Raw genomic sequence first — 19,661 nt, 5'->3', positions numbered from 1 at the left:
CAGAGAGGTCTGTTAACACATAGTGAGTGAGAAAGGTCACTGGAAAGGAAAAACTCAATGCATCATGGGAATCCCCCGGCAGCCTACGTCTATTGCAGCATAACTAAGGGAGGATTCAGGGTCACCTGGTCCAGCACTAACTATATGCTTTAGCAAAAAGGAAAGTTTGAAGCCTAATCTTGAAAGTAGAGATAGTGTCTGTCTCCTGAATCCAAACTGGAAGCTGGTTCCACAGAAGAGGGGCCTGAAAACTGAAGGCTCTGCCTCCCATTCTACTTTTAAATACTCTAGGAACAACAAGTAAGCCTGCAGTGCGAGAGCGAAGTGCTCTAATAGGGTGATATGGTACTACAAGGTCATTAAGATAAGATGGGGCCTGATTATTTAAGACCTTGTATGTGAGGAGCAGGATTTTGAATTCTGGATTTAACAGGAAGCCAAAACAGGAGAAATCTGCTCTCTCTTTCTAGTCCCTGTCAGGACTCTTGCTGCAGCATTTTGGATTAGCTGAAGGCTTTTCAGTGAGTTTTTAGGACATCCTGATAATAATGAATTACAGTCGTCCAGCCTGGAAGTAATAAATGCATGAACTAGTTTTTCAGCGTCACTCTGAGACAGGATATTTCTAACTTTAGAGATGTTGCACAAATGGAAGAACGCAGTCTAACATATTTGTTTAATATGTGCGTTGAAGGACATGTCCTGGTCAAAAATGACTCCAAGGTTCCTCACAGCGTTACTGGAGGCCAAGGTAATGCCATCCAGAGGAAGAATCTGATTAGATACCATATTTCTAAGATTTTCAGGGCCGAGTACAATAACCTCAGTTTTATCTGAATTAAGAAGCAGAAAGTTAGCGGCCATCCAGGTCTTTATGTCTTTAAGACATTCCTGCAGTTTAACTAATTGGTGTGTGTTATCTGGCTTCATGGACAGATAGAGCTGGGTGTCATCTGCATAGCAGTGTAAATGTATGCTATGTCTTCTAATGATGCTGCCTAAGGGAAGCATGTATAATGTAAACAGAATTGGTCCTAGCACTGAACCAGTTCCGAAGTTATATTACCCGGCAAGCAGGCAACAGAAGAAAGGTTCAAGTGTGGAACCACCAGCTGAGGTCATTCTGTGTATATGTCAGGTATATAACACCCAGAGCCTACAGAAAGTAAATAACATTTAGCAACTTTGCCTGACCTAATAGCAGAGGACTTTGCGCCCAGTGTAGACTTAGCATAACTCCAAAGCATTCAATAGACGGGGCAGACCCTAAAGTCATCAAAAGTCCAAATAAATTTGGGAGACAGTAGATGTTTGGAGAAGTATGAAAGAGGGTATTTGCGTTCGACACCAAAGACCATCTTAATTAGAACGCCACCAACAAAATAGTGTAAATAACAGCTGAGCCATGGAAAAAACTATAACAAACTGAAAGCTCTGAAAAACGATGAACCTTGACTTAAGATCTTTTGCTCGTTGTTGTGCTCCTGTGATTGGCATTCACTTTCTAACTTGTCTTAAATATTCTTCTCCTCTCTTTATGCGCTACTTTGTGTCTTCTGGTGGCTCTTTGCTGTTTTGGTATATTTGCTATGGATATTGTGTCTCTGATGACCAACATTCTGGCCCTGAAGCACCAAGAGGACATTGGGTCATCTGCCGAGTGTTCGAGTGATGATGAAGATGAGGAGGAGTGTGAAACTAGCCGTACAGGTGGGCTAGGTTAGTTTGCATTTGCTTGCTTTCTATGTGCTGTCACTCATCTGCAATAGAGGATCGAGGTATCCTTAAAGCATCACGCCCCCATGGTCAGTCAAAGTGTATCTTAATAAATGGCCAAGGTGGTAACAGTAAGCTAAGCCCAATTCCTCAGCAATACTTAATGTAAGAAAACTGGGTATTCAAATGTATTTGTGCATTCAGAATCTTAATTTAGCACAGTGCTAATGTATCAAGGTCATGAGCTACACTTGCACATGGGGTTATACAAAGTAGTCAACATGGTCACCAATGTACATTCAATTGTTGTCTGCTAAGGGGGAAAATGAGGGTTAGTCCATGTCATCACCAGTATGCCGAGTTTGTATGATGGTGAACCATGTTCTCTGTACTGATGCTGAACTTATAACATCATGTTTGAGTCCATTGCTTCTGCCATTCATTGCTCTGTTGATTTTAAGTTTCAAACAGTACATTTGAACAGTTTTTGGTTTTAGATTTTGTGTTCAGCTAAAGTGTTGTCTAGTTTACATCAATGTATTTTAATTTTGGTTTCTATTTGTGCTTTCCCAGATTTAGAGGCTTGCATTGGTACATGTGCTAGAGAACAGATATCATTGAATTTCTGTGTACAGGTTTTTCTTTTTTTGGGTTACACTTTTGCTTTTAGGTGTACTTGTTATTCTGTCTTTTTTGTACCTAAATATTTAAAATAAACGACTAAATAAATAAAATGTTGCGATAACTTAACACTCAAATTGAAAGAGTTTGGGAATTTCCATATTTCAGTTTTTGTAGTGGACAGTTAACAGATATATTTTTGCTATGGCACAAAAGCATAGACACGTATTTCTTAGGTAGATAAAAAGTTGAAAGTTGTTAGTTTTAATATGATCACAGGAACATCCACCAGGTCACTCAGGAGTTGGGGTAAGCTACATCTTAGCCACACACCAAAAAGTATTTTCAGAAATGGAAAAGACGTTGCTTTTCAAGTAAAGTGTTTCTGTGATAAGATTTATTGTAACACTAAACCTGACTCTACCTTTAACACCCAAACAGGTCATCTGGTGGATGTAAATAGGTGGAGGTTCTGTGTCTCATTTACAGCACAATCGTCGATGCGAAGGTTGATTTTCACCCAAATAGTAAACGTAATGCCACCAAAGTGGAGCTATGGGTGTGAACTGCATGTTAAAACAGTCGAGATATCTATAAAATCACAAATGTTGGAGGTGATAGTGTGATAAAGAAACATTTACGCCGTTTCTTAAGTTCCCTTTAGGGAAATGGATATAGTGTGATTCCTAATCCGGAAAGATGATGTTCATCACAACATATGCCCTTACTGAAGGTCATTCCCAAATTTTTTCAGAGTATGTGAAATATTGTTGTTAAATGGGTTTAAAACGGTCAGGTCCAGGGTGAGATCCATGGGGATTTGTGAAGAAAGACAAAGACAGGGCCCCAGTCATCCAATCATATGTTTACACAGAAATTCACATCATTCTAACCCGGACATCACGTTGACGTTGACAGCTGCATGCTTTGATTTTACTTTTCTTTTGCTCCTTTTTCTAAGTCGATGCTTTTTTCTGGTTGTTTTGCATTTTTTAAAGTTTTGTTGCCAAGACTTCATTCCCGCCTTTTCGCCAGTTGTCTAAAAATGCATTTTTGTATTTTGGCCTCATCATGTGTGGCATGACGTTTTGGTGGGTGACAACTGTTTCCAGCTGTTAAAAAAAAAAGAAAAAAGAAAACACACACACATCACCTTATTATTTCAAAGCAGCTACAAAGGCAGAAAAAAGAAACTTTTCTTGCCATCAACGTTTTAATCCTGAACATACCGAGGTCCACACGAGACTGACGGCAGAACCAGTCTGCCGTCCTGCTTTGACTTCCTTTCTAAAGCTGCTTTACATTTGAACATGTTTTGGTGCTGATGGCAAAAAAGGACTTTTTGCCACAAATTCTGCTTTCTTCATTTTCTTTTCTTAAGCGATCATTGTTATCATGGTATGATAAACTCTAAAAATCATTGACTTCAGGAAGATCGTTTCTTGCATGTGTTTTGACTGATACCATGCGCCTGCAATTACACAAACTTGGTTGTTTTGTTTGCATTTCTGTTTACGTTGGAAGCCATTTTTTGTGGTTGCATCATCATCAATGGTCATCTTTCTCACTCAACGCAGTGTTTTTCTTCTTTTTCTTTCCTTTTCTTTTCTTCGTGTGGCTGTTGTCTGTCTGGTTTGTTTAGAGAATTTATCAAGTGATTCTGTTCTCTGTTGTAAATTTTCCGTTTTCCTTTTTTTCTTTCAGTTGATTTCATAAGATGGCAACTAAAAGGGCTTCTTAAATGGTTTTACTGCAAACTATTAAAAACCTTCAGTGTGCAAATAAGCAGGTTACATTTTTTCCATGAAAAAGGCCAACAACCAGTAACAAATATTGTGCTAATCCTTCATTTAAATCCTGTAAGATGCTAGCATCACTCACTGATGAGACTGCACTAGAGACAAACATAAACTTCTGACTCAACATGTCTAACTAGATCAAATCTGAGAAGCATTTTCAGTTAATTGTCCAGTTGTTCTTATGAAAAATGCCAAAAATGTTGCAACAATAATTGTTTTATCAAACAGGGTAGAGAAAAAATAACTTGGATCATATAATATTAGTTTGTGATTGCAGGGTTTGGCTAAAGATGCATTTACATTCTGTCATAGGGTTCCTTATTCTTCTCTAGTTTTTACTGAACTATACAGAATAAAATCTCTTTGACTCTTAAGTATTATTTAATAATATTAAATAAAATGTTAAATAGTGTTTTTGTACATACAACACATTTAGGAAAGTTTGGCTCAAAAATAGGTTGTACTTTAAGACCGTACATCCCAGCAAGTCTCGATGGGTTTTACCTTTGGAGACAGTATTTATCAATTTAAGCATTTCATTTTCTTCTGATGTTTTGATTATCTGGGGGATCTTGGCTGCATCAAACTTGCTTTTGGATATTTAGGCTCCTTCTTCTCTTTAATTTGATTATCACAAAGGTTTGTCAGTTATTACCAGGATGAAGTCGTCTTTGGCCTATGAACAGAAAAATATCTTTCCTTAGGGTAGTTGTTGCAGTATAATGTAGGATCTTTGGGAAATTCTCGTGGTCTTCAGATAACTGCTATTCTAGTGACTTTACTTTCTTATCCTGTGGCTCCACATGCAATGGATTTCACCCATAATCAACCAGTGTGATAAAAATGAAAGTAACAGATAAAAGCAAAGCCATAAATTTAACAATAATAATGATAATTTCCTTTTTTTAAAGGGTTCATTTTAAAGTAAATTATTATATAAGGGAGGGGTTTAGAGACTATATGCTGGATGTGGACTCAAACACAAATCACACACAGAAAGGTGTTGACCATTTTCTGAAGCGTGACTCATGATAATATTTTTTTTTTTGACTTCCTACAACCTCTGACATTGTTTATTTAGTTCAGGCTAATCAGAGATTTGCCATCTTATGGAATTCATGTCGAATTCAATTTTGACCTACATGGAAAAACATGTAGTTATAATACTGACTCATATATCAGATGACACTACAGGTTTAAAGCTGATATCCTTATTTTTTGTATCATCAAATGATAATCATTTCTATTTATGAGAATTGTAGAATAAGTTACAATTATATATGTTTAAATGCTGCAATTATTCAATGACAATAGGATGTTTCTGAACGTAAAACGATATGTAGAAGTGAAAGACATAAATGTCATCAGATGACATATTACACTATATCATTGTTTATTTTGTGCAAATTGAGCTAAAATGCAGAAGCAGCGTGTGAAAATGAAGTATTCCTTCAACAGAAGATGGGAACAAAGGTCTCGAATCGGCCCAGCGTAACGCCACAACTCCTCACTGAAAGGCTGTGCCAAGAGATTTATAATAATAACAATAATAATGGATTGCTTTTACAAAGCGCTTTTCGGGGCCCTCAAAGCGCTTCACAATTGCAGTATTTATTCACTCTCACATTCACACACTATTTATGTATAAACTAATGTTTAAAAACTTCAATGGGCCAGAATTCCTCCATCACAATATGAGAGACTGATAAAGCTGCACAGGAAGTTGTTACTGAAGGTGTATTGAATCACTGGGTGTACTTTTTTCACACACTGCTTCTGCACTTTGCTTAGTTTTTGATAACTAATAGCACAGTATAATATGTCACGTTTTGTTGTGCATCTGACTTTAAATAATTTTAGAATCTACTGAGGACCGTATGATGATATATGGGGATAATTCAGAACAGACCTACGATATTAATGTCTTGATATATCAAACCTTAAAACGGAAACATATTGTACTTTCTGTTTCACTGTAGTTATATTGATACAGGACAACAAACATTCTGACACTACAAAAACTATATCCCAATTAAAACAAGTGGTTTCGTTCATTAAATAAATAAAGTTTTAAACCAAGATTGCAGTCATAAAACTGTAAATGTTACTATTCTCAATAGTAACATTTACAGTTTTATGCTTTATTAAGGTTTAAAGTAACAGTTTCTAGGATTTTTGTTTCAAGTCTCTAGAAGTAACACAACTGTAACTAAACCTTAAGCTCACTGATGAAACGATTGCTTTTATATTTGCGGCAGTACAATCTGTCTGTCAAAAGCAACACAACTAGAAAGAAGCAAATAAGTTACTGCTGACGCTAATGTAAACCAAAGAGTTCCTACTGCTGCGTCTTCATCTTGAAAACATTAAAGCAGGGAAACATGAGCTGACTTTTCATAGAAAAGAGAACACAGTTGACCTCCGCTAAGAACGAGCTCCTGGCCACAGGAAGGAGAATCTCCCTTTTAACAGGAAGAAACCTCCGGCAGAACCAGGCTCACAGAGGGGCGGGGCCATCTGCCCCAACTGATTTTGGGTGAGGGGAGGAAGACGGGAAAGAACACATCCTGTGGAAGAGAGACAGAGATTAATAATAACAAATGAATAAAGTCTTGTATAAACCCACAGTGAATAAGAAAGAGTGACTAACCCTAACAGTGAAGTGTCTGTCTCCTGGATCCAAACTGGAAGCTGGTTCCACAGAAGAGGGGCCTGAAAACTGAAGGCTCTGCCTCCCATTCTACTTTTAAATACTCTAGGAACAACAAGTCAACTTTCATTATGCTCTACAGTTTAAACTCACAGTGAGTGCAGCAAAAAGTCGTGATGGAAGAAGACAAGTTATGCATAGTGTTTTGTTCATATATTGATTTACCATCCTCATCAGGTCTGGGTCACAGAGGCACCAGTCTAATCAGAGATTCCCAGACCTTACATTCTTGGCCCAAGCCAGCTGTCAGACATAATCTCACCACCCTATCGTCTCAATAGAAAATGAATGAAACAGCTCAACAAGGAGTAGGAAGCATGCTAGTCAGATGCCTGGACCACGTCAACCGGCTCTTGCTTTAGTGAAAAGGAGCTGTGTTTGCTTGAATGACCACACCTTTCAACATGCTTCTCGCGCTTCTATAAAAGGCCAGATTCCCTTTGGAAGAAATCCTTTTCTGCCACATGTGCCCACAGTTGCATTCTTTCAGTCACAGCTGGTGGACATAGGTGCGAGTGTAACATGAATCTGTTCTAAATCAAAAACCGTGCAAAAGCCTGGCTCTCTCTGCACAGCTGTCTGCTACAGTGTCCACGTAAGCACAGATGCTCTTTCTTCCCCCCCTCATGAAGCTAACCAAGACATATTTGAAGTCCTCCACTCGAGGCAGAATTCCTAAACTAGACTGAGGAATTCACCTGTTTTCTCACGAGAACATTTGGAGTGCTGACCCAGCATGGACCAAAGTTGTCCAAGTTGCTACTTTAAGATCCTTGTTTGATCTAATAAGATAAGTTTTGGCTTGGCAGCAATTTATCCCAAACTCCCCCTCTGGAGAACACCTTTGCAACATGCACAGTCTAATGGATATCAGCTTTATACTTGTCTTTTAAATTCTAATGAAATGCATTCCACATTTAATAAAACATTATTAATGTATGTTTTATGTTACTTGTTTCTGTTTCTCACACACTGCTGTTAGTTCAACGTGAGCTGTGTCCCAATTGCATACTCTATACAACTATTTTCTTTGGTGATTGGAGGGGTGGGGCTATTGGGATTGTTTAAAGTGACAAACTCGTCATGTGAGTTTGCGTCCTGGATACATTGGACGTTGAATGAACAGACATCGGGGAACTGCTAATGGCTTTCCAAAGTTGCAGCTTGGCTGTGTGCAACCTTGCAGCACACGTTTCTTTTCAGTGTAAACTCCTGTTTAAACTTCACTGGTTATGAGATTGGGACACAGCATCTGTCTCCTGTTCTTCTAACATCGGTCAGTCCTACCTGCGCCCAGTTTGCTGTGTCGTTTCTTTTCTACTTTCCCTAAATGCAACTTACTTTAAGCATGCATCAACATCCTGCAGTACAACTAAAACGAAACCAAAGGAGAGTTCTAATAACAACCCATTTTCAGCCAGTACCATCGCTCTCCGATGTACACCCAGACTGCACGGCCGGTTCATGTTTAAAAACTAACATTACAAATAGATTTGTCATCAAGAAACACACGAGAGAGGAGCCCGTCGTCCAGTCGAGCACCTTTCTCAGCAGTGTCTGTTTTCTATTGTGTGCATCTGGTTGTAGTGTGTGCAAAATTTTAAATGGCTTCGTTCTTCCATCTTAACATTTTTCATTTGATAGTTTTTAACTGGTCATATTTTTGGTAGTTTATCCAATTGGTTTTGAATATGTTTTTGGCTTTACAAGTCTGTTTTCTATTCTTTTATGGTTTTTCTTTTTGAAATCAGATAATACATAAATTACTATTTTGTGAACAATTTCCATATAATTTAACTTTTTGGGCTTTGGAACTCCTTCACAGCGACTAGCTTGTGTGTTTTACTTTCAGCACTAAGCTCTCCTAAGTCACAATGAAAGCAACATTCAAAAGATGGCAAAAAAGTCCGACTTGTTTGAACCTGTTCAGAAACTCACAAATTAGTAGGTGAAGCAGTTCCACATCCACTTGTCACATTTCTTCCATTTTTCAGATTTTTTACAATCTTTTTTCACAAAAAAGAGGGAAAAAAAAGAAAGAAAGAATATTTTGACTGTAATGAAACAAACAAACAAACAAACGAATGAATTGCATGGCTAAGAAGTTGCAGTTTAGGGTTTGTGAGACATGTCAGTGTTAGAGTTTTTCTGTTCTTTTCTGTAGATGGGCATGTATATTGCTCATTGTTTGTATATCCCCATCCCTTCCTTACAGCCCAAAGCTCTAATGCCGCCCGACCGCTTCGTACTGCCTTTACATGGACATGGCAACTGACTTACACTGTCACCCTCATCATCCTCATTTCCTATGTAATATGTTCGTAGGTCCCAATCCCTCTTCACCCTTTCCCTTGTCTTTAGAGATTTTACAATATAAAGTCATCCATCCATTCTAAAGAACATATGTCAAATTAAGCAAAAACTATAACATGAATAGATTTTAGGTGTCACTGAAGTCTCTTGCAATGAAAAAAAGATACACAGATTTTTTTGTACAAAACAACTTATTTACCAGGAAAAAACAAAAGATAAAAAACAGTATTATGGTGTTTATTTTTTATGTTATGTGGTGTGGTTGTATGTGTTGTTGCCTCCCTGTACCGTCACGTTTTAAGATAGAACACAATCTACAATGGATAAAAATGACCTTTAACAGTGGCTATCCAACAGTCTTACCCAACTTTTCCTTTGTAAATTCTTTTCCTCATGCCTAACTCACGTGGGCAATTTGTTGATGTAAGTTGACGATATCCAGTCTGTACGTTTTCTCCTTGCACTGATTTTCAAAGATGCAGTTTGTAAAATGTGAGGCTTTTCCCAATGTTTCATTTTAGGTGTGTCAGACTACTGGCAAGGTGACATTTTACATTAATATACTCGGAATTAGCTGCTTTCTTCCATCCGTATTAGTAGCTTACTGGCTCTTTCAAATTTCCCACGTGTGGCATTAATAAAGGTTATCCTATCTTAGTCATTTTAAAGAGTTTATTCGTTTCTTATTCTGCATTACAGTATCGATCAGCTGTTATGCCGGCACTTGCTCTCAGAAACCTTTCGATATATATCCTTTAGGGATATAAGTAAATTAAACTATGACAACAGCCTTTTATATGTAGCCATATTGGATTGTTATTTTGATGCCCCGTAAAAGCCACTTATACTTGTTAACATGCAACACACACACACACACACACACACACACACACACGCACACACACTTAGTCTAACTGACATAACATGACGTGACATGAAAGACTGCCTTTCATTAACGGTTTAGGCTCACACCAGTTTGTTTGATGAAGTAAAACCCTTCAGATATCTTAAACAAAAAGTAACAAGCCTGTTTTGAAAATGTGGAAAGTGTTCAGAAATGTTTCAGAGGAATAAATACTCAAGTACAGTAACAAAATGGTATACTTTATTACTTCTCACGTCTGGATAGAGTCAAAGCATTAGGTTCACATTAGTGTAAATTTCCCTTTTTGGTTAATATCCTCGCGGTTGTAGAATACTTTCATGCAGAATAAGCGTTAATAAATTTAAAATGACTTTTAAAATGCAGGTATTGTACTACTACTCATCCAAAGAAATAACTGATTAGTGGTGAATATGTGTATGTAATATATATACAGTAGTAACACTTTTTAGAAGCTAATGATCTTAAGGACAGGTTTTGGTTTTAAAATCTTGCAAACTGCATCTCTTAACCCTGGATATGTTTTATAGAAATGATCATCTTAAATTTTGTGCTTGTGGATGTTGTGTTTGTGATTATTTGTGAGTTGCATACTTGCTGCTTTTAGTTGACATCTAATTTGGTATGTGCATCAACAACTGTATACAGGTGCTCTACTGCATGGAGACTTTTTATGTCAGTGTAACAGTCGCATTTTCGATGTTTACTCCGACTGTTGCCAGCTTTAGATTACAGACTATGATAAGTACATCAAACCCTTTTATACAAAGTGTAAAATATTATCAGTCCTATTTTTGTACAAATTCAATTCTGCAAATGTTGGGATGCTGTATGAAATGTAACTACAAACAGAATGCAATGATTTGCAACAACAACAATGAAAAACAAACAAACAAACAGTTTAAACTGGCATTTTCCTTCTTCTTTCTAATACTAACACCTCAGGTTAGTTTAAATACCTCAGGTCTGCTCACTGATCCTCACCCCACTTTGTAGCCGAGCTTCATCAGCTCGTTCTTGAAAATTGGTACACCATGTCAAAACGTGCAAGGTGTGTGGTCACTGACTTGTTGAAATAAGCAAGACTTCCTGTAATAAATATTGCCTGGTTGATGCCATACCTTGTAAACATGTTTACAGTGCGAGTAACCAATGCCAATGCCTGCACAATCACAAATGCTGGCTTTTAGCTGTGCTTGATAACAAGCTAGATGGCCTCTCTCTCCAAAAAGAACTGTTAAGCAGTCAGGCCAGAGCACAGTTTTCCACTTTGCATTTATTTCAAATGAGTGTGGGCCCAAGACAGTCATTTACATACACAGTCATATGTTACTTGATAACCTGATTAGGTGTTTTTGTTTCGTTTTTTGTTGTTGTTCAACAACTTTTCCAATCTTGAAGTGCATGAAATTCAAAGTGAATATTTTAATATACTATAAATAATTTGCAAATCATTGTACTGTGTTTTTATTTAGATTTTTCAGCCTTTCCCAATGTTTTCAGGAGGAAATATAGTGGCATCATCTGTTTTATCAAAATTATTTTTATTGCATGTGCGATAAAATGATTTTGGCTTGATATATCAGTTTACCTTACTTTCTTTAGGAAAAAACTGTATCTTATAAAACGACTCAACTAAATATGATTTAAGTAATTTGCATTTAGCACAATTTAGCATGACAAAATGTAATGGATTACATCTGAGGACCGGAGAGTTTGTTAAATGTGGTTAGTAAGTAGGGATGGGTATCGTTTAGGTTTTATCCGATACCGGTGCTTAAACAGTGCTCGAATCGGTGCTTAAACAATGGAAAAAACACAAACTTTGTCCAAAAACCTCTCATGTTTAACTGTTTCCCTCTTTTTCTTTGGTCATTTTAGCCTTTTTGGCCAGGGTGAAGGGAGTATCTGCCATCAAACAAGAAGACAGCCGCATGTAGCTATGATGATGTTTGCTAGTTCACCTTACATGCATTAATGTAATAACGTGGTTAGCCTACTCAACGTAAATTACACACCAACAACATTAAGCTACTCACGCAGAGAAGAACGGCTGCTGCTGCATCATCATCCTCATCATTTCTGCTACACTGGCAGGGCTAGGGGCCAGGACTCTCCTCTTCGGGGTTTTTGGGGGATATTGCTAACTCCGGGTCCGATAACAGGCACCACACCCGCACTCAAGCTATCAAATACGGCGCATTTCTCGGCTTTTAACAAAACGCTATACATCGCTAGGTGTTTCATCAGATTCGAGGTGTTACCTCCTTTGCACAGTATCACCTTAAAGCACTTGTTGCAGGCTGCTGAGTCTGCATCGTTTGCTGTGAAGTACAGCCAGACTTTGACCGCTTCGCCTTGGGCATTTTTAATCTGTAGCTCTGCTCTAAAAGAACGTACGTACCTGGGCCTGCCTACTACGCTTGCAAAGGTAAAATGATTGGCTAGAATCTAAAGTGTGTGACGTCTCAGGGAAAAAAAAGCACCGAAATAAAGCACCGAAATGTGCGCTGCTTTTTGGTCTGGTTACTACCGTTTATGTCAGAACCGGTGCCATCATGGCACCGGATACCGGTACCCATCCCTATTAGTAAGTGGATCATTTCTCTCCATTGACAGAAATCACCTTTGAGGACACATTATTAACGGTATCTTCTATGTATATGCGTCAAACAGCACCTACCTGCTCTTGTTGCAGAAATAACTTGTTCTTCAGTTTGTTAAACAAAGATAGATAAGTCATGCATTTTTACTTCCTTTGGAACTTAGAGCAGGATTCAAAGATAAATGTGCATCACTTTTGACTGATTTATTAGAAACCGATATGCCAAGTCATGATCATTGATTTGAGATGAGGTGTTGTGAGTCCAGGTGTGTCAAATGCATTGCACTGTCTTAATAAAACGTTGCCCTCTAACGTGTCTACATGTGTGTCTCTAACCCCAGGAGATGAGTTAGTCGTCAAAATACTTGAGGATCCATTAGTGCACCCCTCTGTAGCTCCTTGTACACCCTTCATTCCCACTCCCTCAACCCACCACCCACTCCTCACCATTTTGAGACCACCAAAGAGTCCCTGTCCAAGGCCACTGAGGCGGGGCTACCTTGCTTGTCGGACCGAGGCAGCGATGATTGTGATGATGATGGCTTGGTGATATCGGGGTATGGCTCTGGGAAAGCGTTCAAGTCTAAGCTGCCACCCTACTGATGATGAAGATTTTTACTCAACCTTCTTCTTGGTAACAGATAAGACCTTGTCCACGTCAGGCTTTCAAGGTGACTACAAAGCAAATGCAACCAAGACTTTTATACGTAACAAACCTTCCATCTCCAGACGCAGTAGGACTACCACTATCGCCATAGCACGAACCGCCGACCAGAGCCGCACCACCACCACCTCTGCCTCCACCGCAACCCTCCAAACAGCCAGCTGGCAAAACGAATAACCGCGAGCTAAAACCCCGGCCCGACCTAGCGTTGCTTCCATTGCCCACATCCTTTGAGGTAGACAGCACCAAGCTGAGGGGCCCATTAATAACCTCCCCAATGTTCCGTAATATACCCACAGCACTTCCCACAGAGCCAGGCGTCAGGCGAGTTCCAGGGCCCTCGGAAGTGGTCCGCGAATCTAGCAGCACCACCGGGATGGTCATCGGAATAGTGGCGGCCGCTGCCCTGTGCATCCTCATCCTTCTATATGCCATGTATAAGTACAGGAACAGGGATGAAGGCTCCTACCAGGTGGACGAGAGCAGGAACTACATAACCAACTCGGCTGTGCAGAGCAATGGCGCTGTCATGAAGGACAAACAGCAAAGCTTGAAAGGCAGCAACAAGAGACAGAAAAACAAGGATAAGGAGTATTATGTGTGACTGTGAGACTTTCGTGTACACGAGAGAGCGAAGAAAGAGAGCACTAAGAGAACTTTTACTTATCAGTTTCCTCGTGAGGAGCTATGACAAATGATGGTATAATATGGAACTTGAAAATTCTTATACTGTGCTGAGTAGTTGAACTGATGATATGTACTGTAACATAAAGCACACTTACTATTAAGCAAAAGCTTAATGACAAGGTTAAATAGCAACTTTAGAGACCTTACTCTTCTATCTGGTCAGAGACATTATTGGTAGAGAAATACTTCACAGCATCATTCTCCTAAGTGACTTTTAGAGCTACGTGATCCTTGGCATTAAACAATTTTTTGTGAAATTGTTAATTACAAAAGGCTCATAAAATTACACCTTTTCAGCATGTAAACAACATAGTGCTTAACAAGAGGGGGTCAGGCACACAATGGTTGTAAAAATAAAGGACTCTTGTATCAAAATATTACCAATTTTTATGGTTTATAAATAAGTGCTGTGTCTTAACTATTTTTGCTCCAGGCTAATGAGAAACCAACAAAAGAACAGCAAGAAAAGAAAATGATTTCTGTGTATAAACTAATGGAGAGGGCATACCTCAGAACACAATTATTCTCATTGTCTGGCTGACACAGTGAAGCTTTGTGGAGAGAGCTTGCCAGTTCTCTCGGTAAGAAACACGTGATTGTAAAATGCATGCCATCCTGATTCATATGGTATAGCACAAGTCCAGTATGCAGTGTTCGACTTGGACCACGTTCTCTTTAATGCACAAGCCAAAACGTCATCATTAGATTGGGACTTGCCCTGAGCCCCTGAAAACTGCTGAAAAATCTGCAAAAGAAAAAGGTCTAATATCGACGCATAGCTAGTGGTGGTCTTCTCTCTTTGCAAAATTGTGTGTTGGTTCATTGCGTATCATTCTCTTTTTTATGGAGGTGTCAGGAAGAAGACAAATGCAGTACTACAACACTGTTAACAAATGTGTATACAGAAATAAATCTAATGTTGAAAGTGTGAATTCTATCTGCTATCGCAGTCAACTGTGTCAAAAAAGAAGAAATTTGTTTACATATTTTATTACATGCTATCTGTTGTACTTTGTAGGTAGTAAATTGTACATATACCATGACAGTTGTAATTTTTAGTACCACTATTGTACAGACTAAACACATGGTTTATCAACAGATTTCATGAGAAATTTATTAACTGTTATTAATTTACATGGAGAAAGACTCTAACGAGAATGTGAAGAATCATATTGCTATTCATAAAGAATAAAATGTATTGTTAGCCTAGAAATCTAAAAAGAGATGTTTCTAAAGTTGCATGAATATTTAATTACTGTCCGACAAATACAACGTGCCCTTTCTTCTGTACCATGACTTTCTTGTTCTGGGTGACAGTACTGATTTGTTTAGTTTCATTTTAAGTTTTTTGGAGAGAACAACATCAGATTTATGACAAAGAGACAACAAAAGAATGGGCCTTCAAAGTTTGGAAAGACAAATTCTGTGGGACCATAAATCATTGCTCAATTGTCCTTTTATGTTTCCATTACCTGTCATTGTCATTAAGTCACCAGGTGCAGTCTTTTTCTTAGAAATCACATTTTTGTCACAATTGTTACTTTTCATAACCTTTTTCCATCAGTTTGATAACAAATAAAACTTTTTTTCTTCAGACGTTATACTGTACTCGTTGGGTAAATATGGTTAGTCTTCACTGTCGTTAGTCTTCACTAAAATACTGTACCGTTTTGACATTTACCACAAATCTCATCACAGAATCAGGCATACTATTTCTTAGAGGAAAACAGTTTAAAAACTATAAAAACTTTTAGCTTTTCTCCTCAAATGAAAGCTGAAGGCTCTGCCTCTACTTTCAAATGTCTTACGAACCACAAGTAAACTGTTCTGTGGGGCTAATACAGCACTATTCCTCTTAGACAAGGCCTTGTATGGGTGATGTACACGCTCTCTTTCTAGTCCCTGTCAGGACTCTTGCTGCAGCATTTTGGATCAGCTGAAGGCTTTTCAGGGAGTTTTTAGGACTTCCTGATAATAATGAATTACAGTCGTCCAGCCTGGAAGTAATAAATGCATGAACTAGTTTTTCAGCGTCACTCTGAGACAGGATATTTCTAACTTTAGAGATGTTGTGCAAATGGAAGAAAGCAGTCTTACATATTTGTTTAATATGTGCGTTGAAGGACATGTCCTGGTCAAACATGACTCCAAGGTTCCTCACCGCGTTACTGGAGGCCAAGGTAATGCCATCCAGAGTAAGAATCTGGTTAGATACCATATTTCTAAGATTTTCAGGGCCGAGTACAATAACCTCAGTTTGATCTGAATTAAGAAGCAGAAAGTTAGCGGCCATCCAGGTCTTTATGTCTTTAAGACATTCCTGCAGTTTAACTCATTGGTGTGTGTTATCTGGCTTCATGGACAGATAGAGTTGGGTGTCATCAGCATAGCAGTGTAAATGTATGCTATGTCTTCTAATGATGCTGCCTAAGGGAAGCATGTATAATGTAAACAGAATTGGTCCTAGCACTGAACCCTGTGGAACTCCATAATTAACCTCAGTGTGTGAAGAGGACTCTCCATTTACATGCACAAACTGGAGTCTATTAGATAGATATGATACAAACCACTGCAGTGCAGTACCTGTAATACCTACAGCATGTTCTAATCGCTCTAATAGGATATTATGGTCGACAGTATCGAACGCTGCACTGAGGTCTAGCAGGACAAGCACAGAGATGAGTCCACTGTCAATAAGCATTTAACATTCTTCTGACGAATAGGAAATTAGAACTGAGACTGAGGTTGTGAAAGTGCCTGGCAAAATAAGGAGACAACGCATTTTGAGCATTCTATGTGAATCATCATCTATGTTGTATATTTGTTTTGGTTTTTTGTTTGTTTCATTTCTTTGACACTGAAATTGTCATGACAACAATGCTGAAAGAAGTTACTGGCATCGAAAAACTTTTTTATTCATGTCATTTTTGTCTGTAATTTTCTTTTTTTGACAAGGAATCTATCTTTAATTTTTCTGTTAGCTAAAATTAACACCTTCTGGTTACCTCTAAAAAACCCACAGTTTAACTGATCATTAGTGATGACACTAAACCTTTAACTGTATGCTTACCAAATCATTTTTGCAGTTCTCCTCTGAAAAACTTATAATTATCAGTACAGGCCCCAGGAGACCGTGAGACAGGTACACAGTACAATATCCACATGTTGTAGACATATGAGCCTTTGGAAAATTACAACCCAGTAAGTCTCAAGGCGGGCCCGCTAAAGGTGATCAGCCCTCGATGTGCTGACAGATACTCAACTGTGGCTTTAGGTCGAATCATATTCAACTCACAGAAAACTCCATATTTATTATTTCATGGTGTCTTCAGTGTTGCAGGTTAATCACTGTTTTGAGGGTGAAACTTCTTGGAGATATCGTTGGAGAATAGGTCGCTTGTTTTTAACATTTTACCTGTTTAACCTTAACATTGGGTATGCAGTGCAGCATGGGGGCAAAACCCGTCACATTTATTAAGTCCTAACAACTTCTTTGTGAGATTAAGCAGAGTTTTGTGTTCACGCTGTGATCAGTTTTCTGTTACTCCCGTCTCACTGCTCTTTGTGGATTCAAGCAAGTGAATTGAACAAGATGTAACCACATGTTACATGAGTTTATGACTGATTTCCGAGAGCATAAAGGTACTACCAGAGGTAACATTTGGATCATCTTGGTCTTTACCTTAAGTATAAATTGATTTCTGTTATCCGTGATGTAACTTAATATTGACCATGAACGCCACAGCCTGCTCCTGCTCCAGTCCCATCACAGTACATCGCTGTGCATTTCACCACAGTAATGCAAACTAACCACTTTAGCTTGCAGTAAATGTCCTGTCCTGTCTTTCTTCATCTCTCACTGTTGCACTTTTTTTTCGAGCAGCATTAAACATTGGCTAACAGATACTTTTTGTGCCAAACTGGCTGCATTTGTTGAGATGTTTGAAAAGTTACATTTGAAATTACCTGACGCTCTAAAAAAATGTTACTCTGCTTATGTTTGCTCTTATTTTGTAGTACTAGCTAAATGCTGAAATACTCCGACTTCAAATTTATTTATATCTGCACCCCAGGGGGAAGAACAAAGGGTGCATTGGACGTGTAAGCTAGCTGTGGGATGTCATTACTTTCTTATTTACAGAGGATGTATCTCAGTGCTATCACTGGAAGGGCTGCTAAGCTGCAGCACATGAAAAATTAATTCAATAGTAGTATGCATTCACCTGCCTATCAGATTTAATTGCTCATTACCTGAATGTGTTGGAAGGCTGTTCCAGATTGTGCCGGTCCACTTTAACCTCTGCTTTTATGGAAATACAACATGCTAACAGTCATATTTTTAAGAAATGCATTCTTCATTATAAGAGAAAGCTAAGGTATTTCTAAATCATTGCTATACTTGAGGCCTTCATCAGCTTCCGTTACTATAAATGAAGAGTCTGAGGTTGAGGTCCAGGGAGGGTACTTGAGAGGGAGAGGACTGTCAGTGCTCACTCTCTACTGCTTATCCAAAGCGTAGTATCTACTGGAGTGAGGTGGATAGCTGCAAGAACAACAAGGACTGGGTCTAGCAGTGAACAGAACTGCCATGGGACAAGGCAGGTAAGTTCTATAGTCAACCAGAGACCAGATGAAAACCAAGCAGAACATATGAAGGCAAACATCAAACAAGAGGAGGCAATTTACCACCATGCTGGAGGAAACAATCCACGGAGAATCACTGCCAGAGCCAGTCCTTAAGACTTGATCGAGCTACAAAGAGTTGGTACAACAAACGTTATCTATCCTCTTTGGCTGAACCAGGACATCATTTTTCAACCAAAATCGCTTCTGATAAAAACTTGGTGGATTTGATGGATTGTACAAAACCACAGTAGGCCACAGTAGGTTGAGATGCTTCTAACGTGCCTGTCAAAGATGGCTTTGTGTCGTGTTCAATAGAATACCAATAGAAATAGCTGCCACAATGACCCAATGAGGAGCAGGTGAGTTAATCAGCTGATTTTTGACAGGTGGGTAACTAATAAGGATGTGGGAACGTTTGTAAACAAACACGTGTGCAACAACACAGACATGAGGGAGAAAAAGCAAGAAAACAAGAGAAGACCCGGGACCATGAAAGCCTGAATCTTAATCTAAAACTATGAGTCGTATACAACCACATTCTTTTAGCAGTGTGCCCATAAATGTGTCCAATATATAAACACAATATGTCCTGTATATAATCAGTATATATTCATTTGGACTTCTATGACATTATATGTAAGCTTCGTCAGAATATTTGGGTCACTATAGATACAATGAAATGAGAAAAGAAAATAAGGAGATGCTACTAAATAATACTGAATAAGTGAAGCTGAACAAACAGGATCATTAATATTTGATTCAACCAGGATGTGCTTTAATAGATGTGAGTGTACACACAGAAGCTCACTGTAAGCAGTTAGTCTTGACTGCAGCTTTTGTCACACGCTGTTCCAACAGCTGTTACAAACTGTTCCAACTTCTGCAATCTGGTAGAAGGTTCCACATCTTCCGGGCAAGGACAGAGAGACTCAAGAGGAGCTTCTATCCCCAAGCCATCCGTGCCCTAAACACACACACCCGCCCTCTCACATCATCTATAATTGACTGAGACAGGACTCTTCCAGACACTAAACCAA

The 19,661-nt window shown here is 38.7% G+C and overlaps 1 protein-coding gene across 1 annotated transcript in view; it reads left to right on the top strand.

Annotated features, from left to right (window-relative positions):
- nrxn3a (neurexin 3a) overlaps nucleotides 1-16,085 on the top strand; it is a gene marked incomplete at its 5' end in the record, with an annotated part of 165,925 nt that extends 149,840 nt beyond the window's left edge. Inside the window, 2 exons of the mRNA XM_085258204.1 lie at nucleotides 1,632-1,719; nucleotides 13,611-16,085. Coding sequence (XP_085114330.1) covers nucleotides 1,632-1,719; nucleotides 13,611-13,915 — 393 coding nt within the window. The remainder of the gene's footprint in view (nucleotides 1-1,631; nucleotides 1,720-13,610) is intronic.
- Nucleotides 16,086-19,661: the final 3,576 nt, after the last annotated feature.

The sequence above is a fragment of the Mchenga conophoros genome, linkage group LG19, assembly GCF_057382185.1.
Source record: "Mchenga conophoros isolate Kocher_MC1m ecotype Shallow Benthic linkage group LG19, M_conophoros_male_GT1.1, whole genome shotgun sequence".
In the NCBI taxonomy this organism is placed as follows: Eukaryota; Metazoa; Chordata; class Actinopteri; order Cichliformes; family Cichlidae; genus Mchenga; species Mchenga conophoros.
The sequence above is the reverse complement of the archived record's forward strand: the minus strand, read 5'-3'. Positions and strand labels throughout refer to the sequence as shown.